At 40.0% G+C, this 22,461-nt stretch overlaps 1 protein-coding gene across 4 annotated transcripts in view; it reads left to right on the top strand.

The window, feature by feature from the left end:
• The window catches only part of PIK3CG (phosphatidylinositol-4,5-bisphosphate 3-kinase catalytic subunit gamma), a 32,365-nt gene extending 20,149 nt beyond the window's left edge, over positions 1-12,216 (top strand). For 3 of the 4 annotated variants that reach the window (XM_045565457.1, XM_045565456.1, XM_045565458.1), the window contains exon 11: positions 11,501-12,216. In XM_045565457.1, the coding sequence (XP_045421413.1) occupies positions 11,501-11,779 (279 nt within the window). In that variant the 3' untranslated portion in view covers positions 11,780-12,216. Of the gene's footprint in view, positions 1-7,478; positions 8,738-11,500 lie in introns of those variants that run through there. The other variant, XM_045565459.1, reaches the window with a different exon arrangement.
• Positions 12,217-22,461: the final 10,245 nt, after the last annotated feature.

The raw sequence follows: 22,461 nt of genomic DNA, 5'->3' as shown, positions 1-22,461 counted from the left end.
TGCTGTACTTGTGTATGTCTGTGTTTTGGAGTATTGGCATATATTTTAAGTGCCCGTGAATGTATGCACATGAAGCCCTAAGCACAGATACAGCATAGCATGGTAGTTGGAAGGATGGCTTTGTAACACACAAAGCTGAGTTCGAATCCTGGCCCTGCTACTTAATGGCTACATACATGATGAAAATGACTCATCCTTTCAGAACCTCAGATTCTTCATCTATAAAGTGGGAATAGTAAGACCTACCTCCTGTGGTTCTCCTAGGGATCATTTAAATGAAATATGCAGAATGCATAACCCAGCCCCAGACCACAACAGAGACTTCAATAAATGGCAGCTGCCATTGTTAAATCCATGACCGTGGGTCTTCAAACTCTGAAAACTCTTAAGTTAGAAACCATTTTTGAAATGAGATCTCAGGCAATGTGTAAAATATGACAAAGCAGCAAGTTCTGGTTACCGTCCCAACTCCACCTGTTCTTTCTCTCCTTCCCTGCGCCCTCTGTGCACACGCTCTCCTCATTTTTCTCCACCCTGCTCACGCAGAACAGGAAAAAGCCTGCACACCACAGTATACATGATGTATATGCAGCATTTCCAAAGTTTCCAGCTTGACAAAGATGGACAGTAAGTTTCTTCATCTTTTGATTCTGACTGTTTGACAGTTTTTTTTTAAAAAAACTGCTAAGCCTTCCTGAAAGATTTTCTGTTTTTTAGTTCTATGTTTCCTTTTTGAAGTTCTTCAGGATCAGGGACCACATCTCTAAACTCTCTAAATAGCGTCTCAGAACCTTGTATAATAAAGCTGCCATTTTTAGGAAAGCTGGGAAGCATTGTATACATTTGCATTCTGGATTAAAATTGCCCTCATTTCCAATGAATCGCTAATTTTGAATTGATAAGTTTAATTAATACACGCTGCATATTTGAATAACCTGTTAGGAAGGGTAGAGAAAAGTTGACCCACTTTTTGTTAAGGGTGAGGTGAGCCTTCTCCACAAAGAATTAAAAACATACCGGGCTCGTGGCCTGAGAAAGGAAGGAAGGGGAACTGAAAGAAGAAGCTCTCCTCCATCCCACCTCTCTCCTTTCCAAGGTAGCTAGTATAGCTAGGACCATATTCATAAATTACTTCCAGAATAGAGGGAGAGTTCAGCAGCAAGCTGTAATTAGACAGAGGCCCACCATTTGAACCCTGGAATATCTGTTAGCCTTTAGAGCAGCATCCTACACAGAGGGTGCTAAGCAGATATATTGCAATGATGACGATTTTGATAAATAAATTATCCTTCGATATTGAATGTGCCCAATACAATGAAATGATAAAGGTTTGAGATGATGGCTATGCTAATTGCCCTGATCTGATCACTATAGAGTATATGTATCAAAACATCACTATGTACCCCATAAATATGTACAATTAGTCTGTATCATTTAAAAAAATAACAATAAAATAAATAATTCTCCTTAGAAAAATCTCTCCCTTACTGGAGAGATAAAAAAGAAAAACAGCATTTTTACCCACTGGTAATTTATTTTAGAACACTTTATTTTAAATTTCAGTGAACAGTTATAGAACATATATGACACAAAAATATATTTATGCTATTAGCAAATGAAATTTGGCTTCCCATTTATTTTTGTGTGAGAATGTGTTGTTTTTGTAATTTTAAAAGTAGTAAATGCTGTTTATTAAAAGCAAGAGCCAGCAAAATATTAAAGCATATCAGATGATATCAAAAAACCGTTATCTTGCTTTCCAGAGATAACACTGTCAACATTTTAATGCTTTTCCTTCATACCATTAAGTATTTGGTCTTTTAGAAGATTGTAAATTAATCAGAATTTGCTTAAAAACTGAAGTTAAGAAATTAGATGTAACATTAGTCCCTTACTTCAAACCGGGTGAGGCTCATTAATGTCCATGTGGTGGTAGTTTGTCACTTTGGATAAAATCTAAATGTCTAAGCTTGGCCTGCAAGGGCCTGTGCCAGGAGGCCCCGCCTGCTCCAGCCTCACCCTACGGGCTGCCCCCGTACGCCATGGCCTTCCTCCACATCTTCCCCACCCCAGCTGCCCACCTCCCAGGCCTTCTACCCCCAGTGCCCTTCCCGGCCCTTCCTGTCTCAGCTTAAATGTCATTCCTCAGAGCAGTCTTCTAAACTAAGTCCCCTCCTGTCATTCTTTGCCACAGCCCCCTCCCTGCCTCCTTCATTGCCTCTATCACAACAGACAATTGCTTGCACTGGTTTGCTGTTTGTCTCTCCCTTTCCACCTGCAAGCTCTGTGCCACAGAGCCATGAAGCGTGGAGGGGCACCTCCTGCACAGACTGGGTAACCTCTAGGCTGTCTTTCTTCCCTGTCATACAGTGTATTCTGTGAGTTTGTGATCTAGTAACTCAGGCACAGATTAACAAACCACCGTCACATGGAAGGTAATAAGGCTTCCAGAGGCAGGTTAAACATCCATGCATCAGATGAGGAACTAAACCTAATTGTGAAATCTAGTGTTTTATTAAATAATACAAATATGTGAGTGTCATATGGTGCCTGTTCACATTTTTTTGTGGAGATTTTCTTACTAGCATAAATAGCACATTTTTTTTTCCCAATCAGAGGAGTAACCTATGCCAAAAGAATAGGACATGGAGTATATACATAGTTATAGGTTCAATACAAGACAGTTTTCAAAGAGCATGAACAACTTGTGCTTTTATAAATAAACATTTTGAAGGTGTTCTTTACATACCGTTGGCACTAAGCAAACATGTGTCAGATAAATCTGACGTCATTAGGGGAGCCAGCTAACACGGTCACAAACACATCTATGCAAAGCAGGTCCTTTGAGGAGCTTCCTTGAAAGGCACTTGCCCCTAGGTGTCACTCTTAAGAAGCGCTTCTAGGAGAAAAGTCTGGAGCCCATTCATTGTGTTATGTGGATCTAGGATGACTGTGGATGCTTTCTTGCCAGTTTGCTCAGGCCCTGTCCTGTTTCCAGCCCGCAGGCTTATCCCCACGCCAGGGTGTGCCCAGGCCGCCAGCTGTAGGCTCAGCCCTCTGCTCAGCCTCTATGCAGAGTCCCGACTGAGGAAGTTTTTAAGAACCTTTATTCAACCAAAGTGCATCCCTGCTGTAGTCTAGCTCCACTCTTGGGTCTCAGGTCATTTTGACTGCTTCTGCGCCCGCTGCTCCACCAGAGGCCCTGCTTGTCAACCCACCTCTAGGACGTGGAGCCCTGCTCCTGCCTTGCTGGAGACTCAAGTGTTCTTGGGAAGCCCAGCCACAGGGACCACAAAAACCCAGGCATGCAACAGTCTTCTGAGGACTGTGGCCACCTCAGCATTATTCCCTGTTACTATTCTCTAGCTCCCCTTCCTTTGTGTCGTAGCCCTCGTGTTCCTTATACCTGTAACCTGCCAGGCTGACTTCCTCAGCCTCCAACTCCATCCCGCTGTAGTCACCAGCCCCAGCTCACCATATACAAAATAGGACACTAATTCAACACACACTCACTAAATACCTACTACATTTCAGGCGCTGTGCCAGGCACAGAGCAGGGTCAAATACTTCCCTTGGCAAGGCAAGATATCTTTCCAGTTTAATCCCTTTCAAAAACAATTGTTCCCTAATTCATCCTGCTTTTGTGGCAGTGAATCTTGCCTGAGACTGAACCTGGCTCCTATACGTTAAGCATTCATACATCATACACATGCAGATTACATCATACATATGCAGATTATCTACGGTGAGCCAGACCCTGTGCTGGTCACAGGCAATTCAGAGGATTCAGAGCAAAAATACAGCCCCAGAGTGCAGCAAGAGTGATACACACTTTGTGCTAAGGAATACTTTGTGCTAAGAGTGTCAACAGTAATCCTGCCCTGGAGGATAGAAAAGGGCTGTTCAGAGAAGGAAGTGTTTTTACCAGGTCTTAAGGGCTGAATTCAATTTCATTTTGCCAGGCAGATGCAGGGAGGGAAGGGAACATCCAGGGAAAAAGAACAGCATGACCAAGGGCATGTAGTTAGAAAAGTATGTACAATCAGAATTTAGGAACAAGAAGTACAGTTGCCCGGTATGGATGGAATATAGGTGTTTGTGGGCATGTGCTGTAGAATTTGAATCAAGAAAGGAAATTTGGGTCCAACTTGAAACAGTACATGGGCTGGATAGGGGGGTAGAGAGCAGAGCGAAGCAAAGCAGTCATTTGGAGCTCATTTGATTAATCACAAATTACTGTAATTAAGGCCTATTATAGGTCAAGTGGGAGATGACAAGTTCATCTGTCATGTTACCCATAATGTACTGAGCTGAGAAAAGATTCCCCTTTGGGATTTACACCCTGGCCCACTAACTAGGTCGGGCTCAGCCTCCTCTATTCCAGTGTGAAGACTTTCAGTACTTCCCTCTCTCTCCATGTTATCCACTGGAAGATGCCCTCAGAGAAGGGTCGAGCATCAGCCCATTGTAAGAGTTGGAATATGTTGGTATGCTGTCTCCCCCAGATGCAGACTTGTGTGGGGTTGTCAAATTGTTAGGATTTAGTTAAGTGTGTTGAATTTAATCACTATTCTGGAAAAGATATGAAAAGAGATGAATCAGAGACTAGAGAGATGGCCATAGATTGGATTTATTTGTGAGTCCTCCAGCATGCAGTATCACTCAGTACCTGACATATCAGGCCCCTGTTACTTTTCAAGAATAGCCTTTCAACTGGCATCATTCTCTTAATGTTTAGTTTCTTTTAGAGAATTGTTTGGTCTAGCATAAGAATATTATCAAGGACATTGCTCACTATATTACAAAGTGTACTCTCTAAAAAGATCCTCTTATGAAATTTCTATTGGCTGTAGTTTCTAGAAAAGCTATGCTTCTCCTAAACAAATAAGTTTTTTTGTTTTTTGTTTTTTTTTTTTGAAACAGAGTCTCACTTTGTTGCCCGGGCTAGAGTGAGTGCCGTGGCGTCAGCCTAGCTCACAGCAACCTCAAACTCCTGGGCCCAAGTGATCCCACTGCCTCAGCCTCCCAAGTAGCTGGGACTACAGGCATGCGCCACCATGCCCGGCTAATTTTCTCCATATATACCTTTAGTTGTCCAGACAATCTTTATTTCTATTTTTAGTAGAGACGGGGTCTCGCTCAGGCTGGTCTCGAACTCCTGACCTCGAGCGATCCACCCGCCTCAGCCTCCCAGAGGGCTAGGATTACAGGCGTGAGCCACCGCGCCCGGCCCTAAACAAATAAGTTTTTAAAATTTTCTGAACATTGGATGGAGTAACGGATTAGAGTTTCCTTTTGGCTAGTGGTATATTTGAAGACTACCCATAGCAAGTACAGTCATGCATCACTTAAAGATGGGGATATTTTCTGAGAAATGTGTCATTAGGCAATTTCATCATTGTGTGAACATGATAAACATACTTACAGAAACCTAGATGCTATACCCTACTATACACCTAAGCTATATGGTATAGTCTGTTGCTCTCAGACTACAAACCTGTACCGCATGTTGCTGTACTGAATACTGTAGGCAATCAGAACACAATGGTAAGTATTTGTGTATCTAAACATGCCTAAACAGAGAAGGGATACAGTAAAAATATAGTATTATATTCTTATGGGACCACCATGATACATTCAGTCCATGCCATCATATTTGGCACATGACACATAGAATTTGTGATGAATAGTTTTAAATTAGTTTTTTTCCCCAACCTGTTGTGGATCATTTCCTTTGTTATTTCCTATCCTTTTCCCTCCACTTCTAACTAATGTTATTTTGACTTTTGTGTATTCAAATAGTTCACCTTAAATCCTTTTTGAAACAAGGCTGGAAGATAAATACACACACATACACACCCCTGCATACAAGCTGTTCAAAATATTGACTAAAGTAGAACTGTTTAATTGTAGCCTTTAGGTTTCTAATGAGCTTCTAGCTAAATATTTGAGAAGATGGCAGCACAGTTTTTCCCCTGGTAAACAGAGCTAGTCTGAGAACCATTTCCAAGTCCTTAAAGATAAGAATCCTAATTCAAACTCAAAAAAAGCATAGCCTTCTGTGACTTGAGTTCACTAAAAAAAAAAAGAAAGGAAAAAAAACAAAACAAAACATAGCCAAGTACCAGACACACTCTTCTTTCAGATTTACCAGAAAGTGCTTCTTCCTGCATTATTAGGTGTATTAATCAGTGGCTTTCTCCATTTTGCCAAATAACTTCTAAAGACATTGACTAGCCAATGCATTGATTTTTTAAAAAATCGAAATAATATCCTTTGCCTTGGACTGAAATATTTTTTCTCCACTGTCTCCTTCCACTAGCAGACAGAGGCAACATCAGTATTTAGGAAAAGTCAGGGGAGGTTCTACTTCATTTCTAGATGAGAATAGAGGATTTTGATTTAAGAAACAGTATTGCATATGACCTTAGACAGTTTAAAGCAGCCACAGCTCATCAGTGGTTAAAAACTTAGTAGATTGTGCATAAAAGCAGCTTGTTTTCAATTTAGTGAACTGATAGTTGGGCCAGTTAGCCAATCAAGGCAAAGTTTGGGGCCTGAAATGGTAATGAATTCCTTTGTTCCCAAGACTTATGGGGGTGGTAACTTTGTAAAAACAATTCTTTCTTTTAGTGCTAGATGCTATAATTAAGGCATTTGAATCAACAATGAAATTAAGAACAGATGTACCACGTAGGTTCAATCTATTTAGTAGCTACTAATGGAGAGCATTCTAGCTAATGACATTAATAATAATGTAATGTTCCCCACAGTCACACTCATTAACAAGTACATTAAACCCAGTCCCCCAAATCAGATTCTTCCCTTACTCTTCTTCTCCACTCAATACTGCAAAGCCATCAACAGGCCGCTGAGAAGGAGAGAATAAGGATGTTTGGGGTCAATGACAGGCTGCCCTGGCAGAAGAAAAAATTCTGTTGTGACAGCCAGTAACTTCTGTGTTCTGCGTTTTCCCCTGAGCTCCCCAAGCCACATCCTCTTAGTCCCTCAAACCACAGGCCTCTGGGCAGCAGCATGGTCAGGACTCTCTCACAGACCCTCTGGCTGAGTGCAGAAGGCAGAAATGAAACTTCTGGGGCTTGCGTGGGTGGAGCAAGTGCTCAGCTGTGGCCCCCAAGGCAAGAGAACCACCTGCAGATATGGCCGGTGTGCCCTGTGCTTCCACCCCACCCCCCTCGCTGGCCGGCACCAAACAGCCCTGTCCTCCTTGACACTGGCTGGAGTGAGGCTTATCTAGGGCTCAGCCTGCCTCACCCACTAGGCCTTTGCTGCCTAAGGAGACGCTGTGGACTGGTGGTCTAGATGGAAAGTGACCTCCTTAGCGTTGAGCAGTGTGTGTTCCATAATGCAACTCCTCATGGTATTTATTAGTAGTAATAGCCATCCTCTTACATAGCACTTAAATCTCACCACAACCAGATGAAATGGGTATTCTTATTTTTATTCTCATTCTACAGATAAGGAAACTAAGGTCCAGAAAGGTTAAGTGACTTCTCTAATGCCATACAGCTTGTCGGTAATGAAGCCGAGATTTGAATTCACACAGCTGTGTGTGAATCTGAGCTGTTGACCACTGCTCCACCCTGCCTTTCAGCAAAGGATAATCACATCTGCACCAAGCCTCCAAGTCTGTGCAGCCAGTCAGAATGTGGACATTGTGTCTGACGAGCATGGGGCATGCAGTTAAATTTGAGGAAGAAATTTCTTTCTCATAGAAGAAACCCTCCTGTGTGAAAATCATAACTAACAGAATAAATTGACGCCATGAGAAATCCTATCTGTGGGTCAGATGACCTTCAAGAAAAGCAGGACAGTTCCTTTCCTTTCACGCCTCTCTCTGGGTGCTGCAGGGGTCCATGACTCCTCACGTGCATGCTTAGCAAATATTTACTGAGCACCGGTGGATTGGTGTTATAATAACTTGGCCTCGGGTTAATTTCCCTCCTCGAAAATTTTATTGAAGAGTTTGACCACGCAGTGGGCTCACACAGCAGGGGTTTTGCCTGGAGCTCCCGGTGTATAGAGGGATAGAAAATAATTAAAAATCAGAATGTAGTCTAATTCAAAAGCAAAAGGCATCCCCATCTATGCCCTTGTGAAAATTCTGTGAGTTAGCAAATTAATAAGATTCTTGCCTGGGGTGACGTCTGCACTTAGGCTGTGTAATTACCAAGAAATGAGAGAGACCTCAGTGAGTCCTATGGAAGAGCAAAAAAAAAAAAAAAATTTCCGGACATAAGTGGAGTTATTAAGAATGCAAGAGCACTAATGCACCGGGGCTGCTTCCAGGGCACAAGTGATGGCTGGGCGCAGGCAGCAGCCCAACCCACCTTCCAGGCTGTTGAAGTCGCCTGCTTCATGGTGAGCAAAGAGGAGAGGTGGGTGAATGAATGGTAGGGAAGGGAGAGTACTGACATTTGACTGAGCCCTTGCTTTGTGCCTGCCTCCATGCCAGGCATTTTTCATGTATTGTCTCACTTAGAAGACGCCAGAACAGTCCATGGATCTTTGTAACTTGGCCAGGGCAATGCATGCATGCACAGTCCAGCCTTGACACACGGAATGATGCAGGCCTGACCTCAGTTATTGCAGTTACTCTGCCACATACGAATGGCACAGACAAGATCATCTAAACGCAACAGAAAATTCACTATTAAACATTTTGACCTGTAAACTTATATTCTTCTTTCTATATAAATATTCTGTGTTAATTTACCAAAATGGGATGTGGTTTTTTAAACCTGCTTCTTAACACAAACACTTTTATGTGCTTGTTAAATATTCTTCCACAGTATCATTCTAGTAGTTGCAGAACATGTAATTGTAGGTACTTTCCATAAACCTTTTTTATCAATCCCCTATTATAGAGCATTTAGGTTGCTTTCAAGTTTCTACAATTTTAACCAGTGTTCTAATGAACATCCTTGTAGATAAATCACTGAAAATTTTTCCGATTTTTTTAAAAGGTAAATTGCTAGCATGGAAATTGTTGGGGAAAAGGATATAGATATTTTTAAAGTCAAGTTTATTGAGGCATATTTCACATACAGCAAAATTCACCCTTTTTGGGTGTACATTTCTATGAATTGTGACAAATGCATCAGTCATGTAACCACCACCACCACAATTACGTTATATAACACAAGCACTTTAAAGCTTTTGATGCATGTTATCCAATTGTCTGCTGGTAACGTTATACCTGTCCCGTCTACCATCAGCCTATGAAAGGGGAACACTGGCTATTAGATTCCTTAAAAGACTAAAAAAAAATTCCAGTTTGTAGGTGAGTGTTTCCATCTCATTTTAAGTTACATTTATTTGAATACTAATGAGATTGCATATTTTTGTAGGTTTATTATCCATTTTTATGTCTTATAGTGTGAATTTTTGTTTATGTCCTTGGCCTGTATTTCTAGCTAACTCTCTATGTCTTTCTTATTGATTTGTAAGAACAATTAGGGGGCTAGGCATGGAGGAGTGATCTGTCATATTGCAAATATGTTTACTTTTGCCATTGGCCTCTTTTAATATTGTTTATACCTTTTTGTCCCAAAAGTTTCAAGTTTCTGCAATCTCTCCATCTTTCCTTATAGATTCCACCTTGGAAATCATCTTCATAGTCCTGTCACACTCCATGATTATTTAAATATTTGCCCTGTTTATTTTAAATCTTTAATTCATCTGGAATGTATTTTAGTATTAATATATCACATGAAGTAAAAATTTAAATTTTTCCCCCAAGTGATGAGCCAGTTGTCCTGGCCCCATTTATCACATAATAAGTATTTTCCCTACCAATTTGATAAGTCACCTTTATTGTATATCATATTTATTATGTATTTAGACATGTCTCTGAACTTTCCATTTTGTTCCACAAAATTTGTCTTTTTTGGAAAAGAATAGATTTTTTTCACACTATTTTTAATATTGTAGTTTTGTAAAATGTTTTAATATCCAGTTTGGCAAGCATTGGTTTTCATTACTATACGTTTCAAAATGTCCTCTCAGGTTCTAACTATTATATTCCAGATGAACTTAAACCATATCTGAGTTTAAATGTCCAGTAAGAATTTTTATTGAAATTTCATTATGTTTTTAGATTAATCTGAGAATAATTTACATCATTATAATAAGACTTATCATTGAGGAACATATGTTGCTCTATGTATTCAAATTTTCTTTTATGTGATTCACTAACGTTTTACAGTTTTTAAAAAGGTATTCTGCATGTTTTGTGTGTTTAACCTAGGTATCATTAATCATGGCATCTGTTTTTTCATTATACTTTCCAACTTGTGGCTCCTATTTAGAGCATTCTATTTATTTCTTTTTATAAAAAGTTAAAAACTAGTTACAGTAATATTCGAGTTTTTCTTCCCTTCAGTGTTCCAAGAAGTCAATTAGGTCATTTATTAATACTAATAATTTTACCTTCGCTTTTCTGATTTTATACTTCATTTTTTCTAGTATTTTATTATTTAGAACTATTTTGATAATGTCAGATAATTCTTCACTTTGTTACATTTTGATGAAATTAAGGTGCATGTTACTTTCTAAAAAATCAAAAATGAATATTAATACAATAACATGATGGACTAATCTTGCAGTTTGGGAATAAATCCTATTTGGCTATGGTGTGTTTTTTTTTAACATTTTGTTCAACATTTTATTGAAATATTTATATCTGTAATCATTAACATGAATTTTCTTTACTATGCTATCTTTATCAAGTTATGGTGTTAAGGTTTAGTTATTCCCGTATTGTAAAACTGGGAACCTTGCATCTCTGGGCCAATTTAAATGGCATAATCATACACGTTGCTTAGTAAGTGAACATAACCCACCTGTATCACCTGCTGCAAAGCTTTCTGGAAAGACATAAGCCATAGCATTTTTAAAAGTCCCCTCCCTCACTCAGTATTCAGAATTTGTATTAAAATTGCAAAGTTCATTAAACAATTTTGAGCATCAAACAGTGAAAAGCTAATTCATCTGTTTTCTTAGAATAGAACAAAGTGTAAAATAAAGATGAAAACTAAATCTCAGACACCATATTTCCATCATTTCTTTGGATTTCATTAGCTCTTGGCAAACATTATTAACACTTACGTAAAGTTTATTAATTCCAGCAAAAACTAACTCATTCCTCTTCAGAGATTACAGAAATGTTCACCCCTCTATCTCTTGGGAAAGAAATTAAATTAAAAAGATAGAGTAAGAAATAAGGTGAAACTTAACCTGTACCAATTAGGGTTCCTTGAGCAATCTCTAGATATATGCAACTACGCTAAAGTGTTAAGAGAGTATAAAGAACAGTTTATGTTCTCATGAAGTTTTTCATCTGAGCCAGGGACCTACCTTGTTTGTGCTGGTTTCTTCTCACGGAGAGGTAATGCTATGCAAGTCCCAATATAGCCCAGTGGTCTTTAGCCTACTTAGTTACTGCACCAACAGTAACAGCATTTTCTCCTTTATCCAGGATGTCTGCGTTAAGGCTTATTTAGCCCTTCGCCATCACACAAACCTACTGATCATCCTGTTCTCCATGATGCTGATGACGGGAATGCCCCAATTAACAAGCAAAGAAGATATCGAATATATCCGGGATGCCCTCACCGTGGGGAAAAGTGAGGAGGATGCTAAAAAGTATTTTCTTGATCAGATTGAAGTTTGCAGAGACAAAGGGTGGACTGTGCAGTTTAACTGGTTCCTACATCTTGTTCTTGGCATCAAACAAGGAGAGAAACACTCAGCCTAATGCTTTGGGCTAGAATTAAAAACAAGTTGGTGTTCTAAAGCTTTAAATTAGCATGTCAGTCACTGAACTTGGATTTAAAATGCCGTAGGACATGGTGAAAGCTGGCACTTCAGAAATACAGCTCTTTTCCTAGCTGAACTCTTCACTGCAGGAAAAATGTTGGCATTGCTGATTATTTGGTTAAGTACTATTCAGTGCTAGGCTCATTTGCAGGTTTGTTCTTTTCTCATTTGTCTCAGGGATGTTGGAGAATAGTCTAAGTTTCAACAAATCAATGACTTCCTTACTGTGCCTCATATTTTGACTACCTTATTCTTGAGTGCTTCTGGAAATTCTTGAGATTAATTGGTGACATCTGTTTTCACCTGGGTTTATTCTCAAATTGGTTATCCTTATGTTCTTCGAGCTCATCACAGAGAAAGATATAATCATTGTAACCTTTATCTCATTTCTTAAATGATGCTTCCAAACGTCCTTTTAGTGTCTGCAGATGTTAGTGGTATGCTAAAGGCAAGGAAAGCAAGTTAATGTTTTTAGTGTCTTTTGCAATTAGCTTCTTTTACCGTGTACAACTGAGACACACAAACACAAAAGGGCAAATCTGAACCTCTGTGCCTTGGCCCTCCTCTGCTGATCTGGTTCCAGGCTCATGAATATAAAAAATAGAGATGAGACCTTTTGTCTCAACTCTGCCCAGGAGAGTGAATTATCTAGCACAGTTAGTGTAGCTTTCTCCAGCATGGAAGCAGGCAGGAAGTAAAGGGACTCTTTCATGCCTGGACATTCCTCTCTCCCTTTTTCCCTACTTCCCTTCCTCCTCAGTTGCCACCCTCCCACAACTCTTTACACACTTGTGAAATCTTCAAGGACACCTTTACCCTAGAACTCAAAAATTAGTTGAAAAATAATTTCTCCTCAACGATTACTACAATTTTAGGGACTTATTTGTAAAGATGTTTAGTGGAATTTTTAAAAATATATATTATTAAAGGAAGCAGTCTAAGAAAATATGAATTAGTTTCCAAATGCCTTAATTTTAAATTTTGGTCTGAGCATTTCTTTTTCTTTCTTTTTTAATGGAAGAAGATATTTGATATCTAAAAAGTTTTCCAAGTTAAGAACAACACTACTTGCCCTATCCATTTCTCAGTTTAAACGACTTTCAAACTTTGACACATCTTTCAGATTTCCTAAACATAATAGAAATGTCTTCCTTACAAAAAAATCTTCATCTCTTAAATATCTTGCTATTTATTGCAAATGTTGTTTAACCTTAGAGAGCAATCATTAAATTATTTATAAAATATTTTGTAATTACCTATAGTTAATACATTACATAGAAATAACTATGTTAACAGTGTCTATGTTTAAGTATAATCAGATATAAATATATATATAATTTTTAAATTTTCGAAGTCCTGTATGACTTTGAGGTAACCCAAACCTTTCTATTTGTGCATGCAAAAGCCCAGTGGTTTTTAACCCTGGCTGCAAATTAGAATCACCAGGGACACTTTTTCAAAGTACCTTTGCCTGAGCCCAGCTCCCAGGTCATAATTTAATTCATGTGGGATGAGGCCCAGACATCAGTATTTTTCTAATGCGCAGCCAGGGTTAGAAGCCCTGAATGGCCTCAAAGGTGTAGGTAACTCTGCTTCCTTGCCCAGTGAGCCTTTCTCCTGGCTCATAGGTCTCTAGAAATAACTCTTCCTTGACAACTTGTCCTTTCAAAATCTCAGTCTAGGCTGGGTGCAGTAGCTCACGCCTATAATCCCAGCAGTTTGGGAGGCTGAGGTGGGAGGATTGCCTGGGGCCAGGAGTTCCAGACCAGCCTGGGCAACATAGCAAGTCCCCATCTCTACAAAAAATGTAAAAATTAGCCAGGGGTAGTGGCACATGCCTCTAGGCCTGGCTACTTGACGGACTGAGGTGGGAGGGTTGCTTGAGCCGAGAAGGTCCAGGTTATAGTGAGCTATGATGATGCCACTGCACTCTAGCCTGGGCAATACAGTGTGACCCTGTCTCTAACAATAAATAAAATAAAATCATACTCTATCGCCCTGAACAGAGGGCCATGCTCTGTAATGAAATGTTTATTCCTCTCTACAAATAGAGGATAGAGTTTGTATGGCACTTCTAGACCAACTATTCCCTACCATTCTTTTGAAGAAAAGCAGGAAAAACTTTCTAATTCAGAAGAGGATGCTTTCACTATTCTGATAAATAATAGCCAAGCTTAGACCTTGAACAGATTCTACTTTGCTTTTTGTTTGGATTGCTAAAATAATTGTCTTGATGATAAAAAAAATTACAGAGGAATGTATTTATATTTATCATGTTGGCACATGCATACATATTTGCTCTTCAAATGAAGTAGTTCTTTCATGATGCTGATATATATATATATCTTCCAACTGGGCTTGATTCTTTCATATTCCAATGAGGGTATAATTTCAACTCTGTAGACTTACTCATAAACAAAAATCACCTTTGTGTGCGTCCTTCCTTTACTGTCCCCTGTTAATGACATATGCTTTTGAAAATGTTCTAGAAGTAGGGTCAGCCTGCTGCTGGGGAACTACCCACAACTCTATCTTCAATGCCAAATGAAAACCCACACCACAAGTCAAGTGAATCAGGTCAAAGCAACTTTTATGTGTATCTAGGACTGGCTACATAATTGGCAGAGCCCAGTGCAAAATGAAAATATGAGACCCATAGTTCAAAAATTATTAAGAAACTCAAGTAGGCAACAACAGAGTATTAAACCAAGCCTTTCTGAGCTCTGTGCAGCTGCACTTGTCACTTGAATCTGGTGCTGTGTATATCTGAATAATAATGGCTCTGGTGCTCAATTTTGTACATATGGTCTAGCATGTCTGCGTGAGTGCAGGTAAAGAGTGCCTAGATCAACATGTTGCGTCTGTTCAAATTGAAATACCTTCTCTCTATGACTGCACATGAGGACCTAGAACAGTGGCCCATTGCTCTTGGATTGGAACTATAGCCACTAAAAGTAAAAGCAATGCAGATGTTTTAGGCCTAGCCTCACATGACTGCATTTGACTAGCTGTAGTGATACATTGGTGAAAGTAGGGGAAGTGGAGACATTGCAGATAAAATATATCAACTCCTAGAGAAAACTCTTGATTTAAAAAATTAACAGTAGTAAATATATCTTTTTTAGGAGGTGAATTTTTTTTTAAGAAAAAGTTTAGACATAGGAATTCTGCAGCATAATTTGGAGGCTATTAGTCCTATATTAATGGAAATCAGTTATTTTTTAAGATAAGCCCAAAAGTTCTGGCCAGGCGAGGTGGCTCACGCTTGTAATCCTAGCACTCTGGGAGGCCGAGGTGGGCAGATCATTTGAGCTCAGGAGTTCAAGACCAGCCTGAGCAAGAGCAAGACCCCATCTCTACTGAAAAAATAGAAAGAAATTAGCTGGACAACTAAAAATATATAGAAAAAATTAGTTGGGCATGGTGGCGCATGCTTGTAGTCCCAGCTACTCAGGAAGCTGAGGCAATAGGATTGCTTGAGCCCAGGAGTTTGAGGTTGCTATGAGCTAGGCTGACGCCACGACACTCTAGCCTGGGCAACAGAGTGAGACTGTGTCTCAAAAAAATATATAAATAAATAAAATAAGTCCAAAAAAATCACTTATAAAGTAAGTTTCTGGAGCAAATTCTGATATTTGATGTGCTAGGCTCTGCTTTCAATGATTATGAATATGGTATGATATGAATATGATAAATTGACAATCATATTTAATAATATGAAGAAAATAGATTAAATTTGGATTTTTAAGTGTTCTATTGGCTTATTTTCTGTTTCATCCAACCTGATAATTCTGGTAAATAAGTTTGGTTCTAATCTGAGTGCTTGTCTGCAAATTTTCAAAGATTCATTTCAGGACAGGTGCCTGGAGAACCCAAAACACACCCCTGGCTGAAGTCCCCATTCAGGAGGCTGAGGCAGTCCCTCTTCTGGACAGTCCAGTTCTCCTCACTTGCATGTATTTTAAATTATAAATTGTTCAATGTCAATTTAAATAAAAGAAAATCTGACTTCTTGTGTTCCCTATCCACATCTTTTAATATCTGAAAGCCAAATATTCCTAAAAATCAAATTCTTTCTTTTAAGAAATCATTATGGAGGGCCCACTGCCTGCAAGACACTGTGCTAAGTACTGGGAATTAGAATATAGAATATGACTGGCCCAGCCCGGTCCTTACAGTGTTTCTAATATGCTGGTGATATCAGACACTTCATGATGGGTAGGTATCTGCTGGGGGTTGAATTGTGCCCCCCAAAAAGATAGATTGAAGTCTTAACCCTGGCACCTGTGAATTTAACTTTATTTGGAAGTAGGTTCTGTAAGTATAATCAAGTTAAGATGAGTCATTAGGGTGGGCCCTAATCCAATCTGACCGGTGTCCTTGTAAGAAGAAGAGAAGTAACGTACAGGGCAAGGGCCACGTGGTAGAGGTAGAGATCGTAGTGAAGCATCTACAAGCCAGGAACACCTGGGGCTACCAGCAGCTGGAGGAGGCAAGAAAGGCTCCTCCCCTAGAAGCTTTCAAGGGAGCACAGCCCTACCAACAATCTGATTTCAGACTTGTAGCCTTCAGAACTGTGAAAGAACACATTTCTATGGTTTTTAGCCACCCCGTTAGTGGCACTTTGTTATGGCATCCCTAGGGAACTAACACAGTGTCAATAACCAAAATTTTGTGGAGGTTTTCTTTGGAGAGTGTTGCGGGGGGAGGCTATAATCACAGAGTTTATGTAAGTATACCTGTTCGATATTTTCTACTGTTATCAAAAAGATTTAATTGCATGCAAAATATGTGATAAAGTGCTAATATTCTTAATATATAAAAACTCTAATAATTCAGTAAGTGAAAGGTAAACACCTCATCAGAAAATACTGAATTCACAAAAGAAATATATGTGAGCAATAAGCATATGACAACAGACCCCAAGTCACTATTGATTAAATAAATGCAAATTAAAATAACCTGAATTCCTTTTCCCTAGCAGCTTAGCAAAGGTTCGTAATGCCCAGAGTCGGTACTAATTTGACAGAAAGGGCACTCTATCACACTGTTGAGAGCAGTGCAAGTTGGTAAATTCATGCGTGGAATTTTGCCAAAATTTATCAAAATTAAGAAGGTATCTATTCTCTGACCCAGCAAGTCCACATCTAATAATTTATCCTTCAAAAATTATTGCACAACTGTTCAAAAACAGGTCAAAAAGAGTTATCAGTATTCTTTGTAATAGCCAAAGAATGCTGGAATTAGAAACAGCCTAGAAGTCCCTCAGAAGGAAATTGTAATGAAATCACATCCATACAATGGACTACAATGAAGCCCTTGAAAAGGTAAGGTAGATACAATGTATTGATGTCCATGTGAATCTGTTACATATTGAGGGGTGAAACAAGGTGGTTACAGGACAGTATTGCATTATGATCATATGTAGGTTTGTATTTGCATTAAAAGGCTGGAAGGATATGTATTCACTCACACTGTTAATAATTTTTTGTTTTTTATGTTTTTTTTAATCTTGCATTTATTTTTTCTCTTGAGTTTTAGGGAACTTGACTTTCTGTTATTTGAATTTCTTAATAAGAAAAATACTAAGTATTTTCATTTTGGAAAAAAATGCAGTCTGCATGATAATCATATCCTTCAAGCTTACATCATGCATCATTAAAAGCTCAGAAAATGTTTCTCCAAGGAAAGAAAAATTATGTGAACTCAATAATTATTAAGCAGAGGCATCAAAGCTATTGTTGGAACTTCTTGGCATAAACATGGCCATGTAAAAATTTCCTGCTTTACCCGGCCATACTGGATTGTGATCTGTTATACTGCTAAGGCTGGCCATGATTTCTCCCCTAGAAGGGCAATTCTTTTGGAGAAGGAGGGCCTTTAAGGATGCTGCCTATTAATCAGTAAGGGAGGCCTTGCCTAGCACAGCACTTCTCGGCTCTGCAGACCTCATGCTGCCTGTCTGGCCATGCTGAGCTCTCTAGCTCACATTTGAGGTCCCCCTTGGAGGTGCAAACAGCCTCATTTTCACTTCTCTTGAATGTCAGATTATTTTCTAAGCATTCAGTCATTAGTATGAGTGAGTAAATCTCACTGCCTGCTGCTTTGGTACGAATTTTTCCTCCTAAGGTCTGGACTCTAAGTCCAGGTCCATAATGCACTTGGCAATCTGTCTTGTAGGATGTCATGGGGGACGGGGACAGACCAAGGAACCCAGAGTCTATTTACAGCACCTTAGCAGCACTTTTCTGCATCTCACAGCAGATTGATGGTCATCTGAGAAGTTTTATACTCAAAGAATCAAACTCAGAATCGTTTGATTATACTTGAGTTAAAATGGGTCCCCACTGTCCAGCACAGATCCACCTACCATTAGCACCACCATTTCCAGCCATGAGCAAGGTTTATGGCTGAACAGGAACTTCCATCACCAGATGTGTATGGTGGCCAAAGCTACACGGGGCCTCCGAACCACCCCACCCCCACTCTTTCCCTTGTTTCATCACCAAGCACCTGTTCTACAAAACAACCAGCCCTGTGACTGCACAACAACCAGTCCCTGGGGAAATCCCAAGGCCACAAACCACTGCCAAGTCCCTGACCTCTCCCAGGCTCTGCTCTCCCCTATCCATGGTTCTGGAAACCAAGGAAGACAATTCCTCATTTTTGAGGAAACTCCTTGCTCAGGCCCTAATTGCTCAAAGTGGCAGGACACAGACACATTCTTCAGGCTTTCAGCAGGTAGATGGGTTTGACTCCTTTAATCTGTGCAGATTTAAAGAAGTCTGAGACTCATGAGATCCTGGAGGAAATGCAGAATAAGCATGTGTGGCTGGGGACGTGGGTGGCCTTAAGCCAGCAACTTGGGGATAGTCCACTTAGACCCCGAGCAAGTGCCGCAGGAGCAGGTTAGAATAGGTGAGGCAGTAAAGGGTGGGTTAAGTGGCTCTGGCAGTAGATCATTGCAAATTCAAGTACTAATTGTCACTTGAGCAAGCTGTCAAATGTCTCTAAGTTCCAGCTCTCTTCTCTGTAAACTGGGAAGGACAGTATACCCTACCTTACGGAATTGCTGTGCAGATTAAATGAAATAATGAAAGTGAAGCATTAAGCAGAATGTCCAGTCAGGAGTTAAAGCTCAATAAATGATAGCTATTATTTCTATGTTCCTTTTTAAAGAAGGCTGAAGAATCCCAAGAAATCAAAACAAAAACGTTCAATGGCATCATCCTTGGAGTGTGACTTTGGGGTGTACTTTAAATGATGGAAATCTTAATTTTCTAAGTATCATGTCTTCCCAGTAGAACTTCAAAGGAGAAATAATTTCCATTCTCTGTCAGTATCAGATACCAAGAAACCTTCTAAATAGCATCCTTCTCTGATAAGTTATTCTAATCAATGCAAATTAGTTCCTGTGTTCTGGGCCTAAAGAAAATTAGACAGAGAAACTAGAATCAATTGACAATACTACTAACTCCCATTTACTTTTTAAAATTAGCTTTATTGAAGATTAATTTACATAAATAAAGTTCAAGTTTAAAAGTCTAATTTGATGAGTTTTAATAAATATATAAACCTCTGTATCTACCACCATGGTCAAGATAAAAAACAATTCCATCACTCCAGAAAGTTCTCTCAAGCCCCTTTGCAATCAATTCCCTCCCACCTCTCCTAACCCCTAAGAACCACTGAATTGCTTTCTATCACTACAGTTTTGCATTTTCTAGATTTTTATATAAATGAAATCATACAATATGCAGTCTTCCGTGCCTGGCTTCTTTCACGTAGCATAACGCTTTTGAGATTCATCTATGTTGCCTAAATAAAGTATAATTTAGGAAAGCTCAGTTTTTGGACAGATTTGCTACAGTTCACTTTAGAGCCAAGTGCCAAGTTTCATTTTTAATTGTCTGCTGTCTCTGATTCTCCATGCCAATGGTTCCCGCTCCATCTTAGATTATCGAGAGACCCCGCTATTATGCTTACCTTGTTGCTGTTTGTACAAGACAGCAGGTGATAAGAAGCCTTCATTCAGAGGCTTTCTTTTCTCTGGTTTTGAAATAGTGCAGGGATAAATTATAATATTCTTCACTACTGCTGAAAGGCAAACAACTTCCGGGGCCAGCAGACAGAGGGGCAGAGGAACACCGGCGTCAGCAGAGAACCCTAGAGAGGAGACCTTCTCGAGCAGCGTTTCTCAAACTTGAACGTGCACATGAATCACCTGGGGATGCAGATTCTGATTCTGTAGAGCTGGAGTTGAGCCTGAGACTCTGCATTTCCAACAAGCTTCCGGGTGAGGCTGGTGGTTCCCGAGCCATGCTTTACACAGCAAAGCTCTGTAGACATAAAGGCAGATCCTGTGAGTGCGGAAAGTCAAATTGATAAGAGGGCTGAAAACGTGTACCAATCTGTGCTTGAGAAATACTCCTCAGAGACATGAATTTTCATCATACGTGATAAAATACATACATACATCATCAATCTCTGTTATGTCAAATGGCACCTCAATTTTCTCATCTGTAGAATGGGTATGATAGTATCTATCTCTGTGGTGGGTAGACCTCCAACATGGTCCCCAGTAATCTCTGCCTCCTGGTGTTCATGCCTTTGTGTGAGCCCCTCTCCTTGCATAGGAAATGGACCTGCCAACTTGCTTCTAATAAATGAAATGTGGCAAAGGTGATGAGGTTATAAAAGCCTGTGACTTTCATCTTGCAGGCATTCTATAGTGCGCTCTTTCTCACCTACCTGCTCAGCCTGATGGAGCCATTTGCCATGTTGTGAGATGCTCTATGCAGGTCTATGTGGCAAGGAAGCCAGTGAGGTCTCCAGCCAGCAACTCATGGGCACTAGAATTCAGCCAATGACCGCACCAGTGAGTCAAGGCATGTTCCTTTCAAGCCGAGCCTTGTGAGAGACCCAGAGCCAGAGGACCCCGCCAAGCCACGCCTGGATTTCTAATCCATGGAAACTATGAGATAATAAATATCACGGTTTTAAGCCACTAAATTTGGGGGTAATTTGTTATGTGGCAATAGATAACTAATACATTTCAGAGTTGTTTTGGAAAGATTAAAGAAGACAAAGGAATCAATGTATGTGAAAGGATGTAGCACAATGCCTGGCATGGAGTAGTTTCTTGGCAATGTCAGTCAACTCTAGAAACAGCAGAGCCACAAACATCACCAGGACTTGTAAACAGCAGCTGCAGCCACTAACCTAAGAATAACCCATGTGTATAAAGTCTGTTAGTTTCACCTTGTCAGGAAACCTTCAGACTAAAAGGGAAAAAAGGTACAAGGGAAGAACCCAGGAGTCTGACTTGTGCAATATATACAAAGACACAACTAAATACTCGTGTGTGTTTTACTCATATATGTAGACAATCCCACTATTTAAATAGAAGATTGTTTTTCCTGGATCTTAGAGCTGGATCAAGTACCCCAGCAGGCACTCAGGCAATGATGATGAGAGAAGGGGAGCTCCCACTGAGCCTTGTCTTATAAAGTGATGATCCCACTTTTTCTTCTCATTCCCTCTCTCCTACTTTCTAGGTTATTCAAAGATGCAAGTTCAGTAGCAAGCATCAAGCCAAATGGAAACTCTCAAGAAACATTTAAGGGAAGTAAGTCCTCAGCTCAGAGCTGCCACTCCCTTAACGCTGTCACAGCCCTTCATCTTTAGCTACAAAGAAAAAAACTATGACCAGCATACAGATACCTCTCACAGAATCCCTCGAAGGGCCTGAAGGATTGTTTGCCATGTTTTCATTTTTTCCTTCATTTAGATTTTAGCAAACACCACAGGCAGATCATTTGAAGGCAGCTAGAACTGGCTAGGATGGCTAATGGGGTGGCTACTGAGAGTGGGAGTGAAGAGTCACAGCTGTGAGCATTGAAACCAGTAGTTGAAACTGGCTCAGTACCACTAAAACCTACATGAAAATGACTGTGGATGTCCTGAAACCCAATCCACTCAATTCAGCAGAACTTTATTTGGTGTCTACTATGTGTGTGGCCCTCAGCGGTGCTACATGATCCTGGGGAAACAAAAGTAAGTCAGGCACCATCTGGTGGAGGGAGCAGACACATGCACACTTGACTAGAAGAAAATCCGTGATAAATCATGATCTACTGATGCCTGCTCTGTTCTAGGCTGGGGCGTGGGGGCAAGGATACAAAGACTTCTTGACTAGGAACACAGGACAGATTGTGATGTGTTGTGATAGGTATAAATAAAAAGAAAAAATAATACAAAGGTGGCAAGAGTTCATTCTGTCTTGAGGGACCGTGAAAGGCTTCCTAGAGAAGGCGACATTGTAGTTAGGTCTTGAGGTATGAATAGGAATCTCAACAGGTGGTCAGATGGGGTGAGGGTGGGAGTGACAAGACAAAGGCAGCAAGGGGCAAAAATGCAAAAGGTGAGTCAAGAAATACCAATAAAGCACCATGGCAGGAGTATCAGCTGAATGGCAAGTGAGTGGAAGCAAAGGCTAAAAGGAGCAAAATCAGAAAAGGCCTTGAAGCTGAGCAGAGGAGGCTGGGTTTATTCTGCATGTGACACAAAGGCAGGAATAACTTTTAAGGACAATAGTGATATGGCCACGCATTATTCAGT

The sequence above is a fragment of the Lemur catta genome, chromosome 11, assembly GCF_020740605.2.
Source record: "Lemur catta isolate mLemCat1 chromosome 11, mLemCat1.pri, whole genome shotgun sequence".
Classification (NCBI taxonomy): domain Eukaryota; kingdom Metazoa; phylum Chordata; class Mammalia; order Primates; family Lemuridae; genus Lemur; species Lemur catta.
Note: the sequence above shows the minus strand (reverse complement) of the source record. Positions and strands in the feature narration are given on the sequence as shown.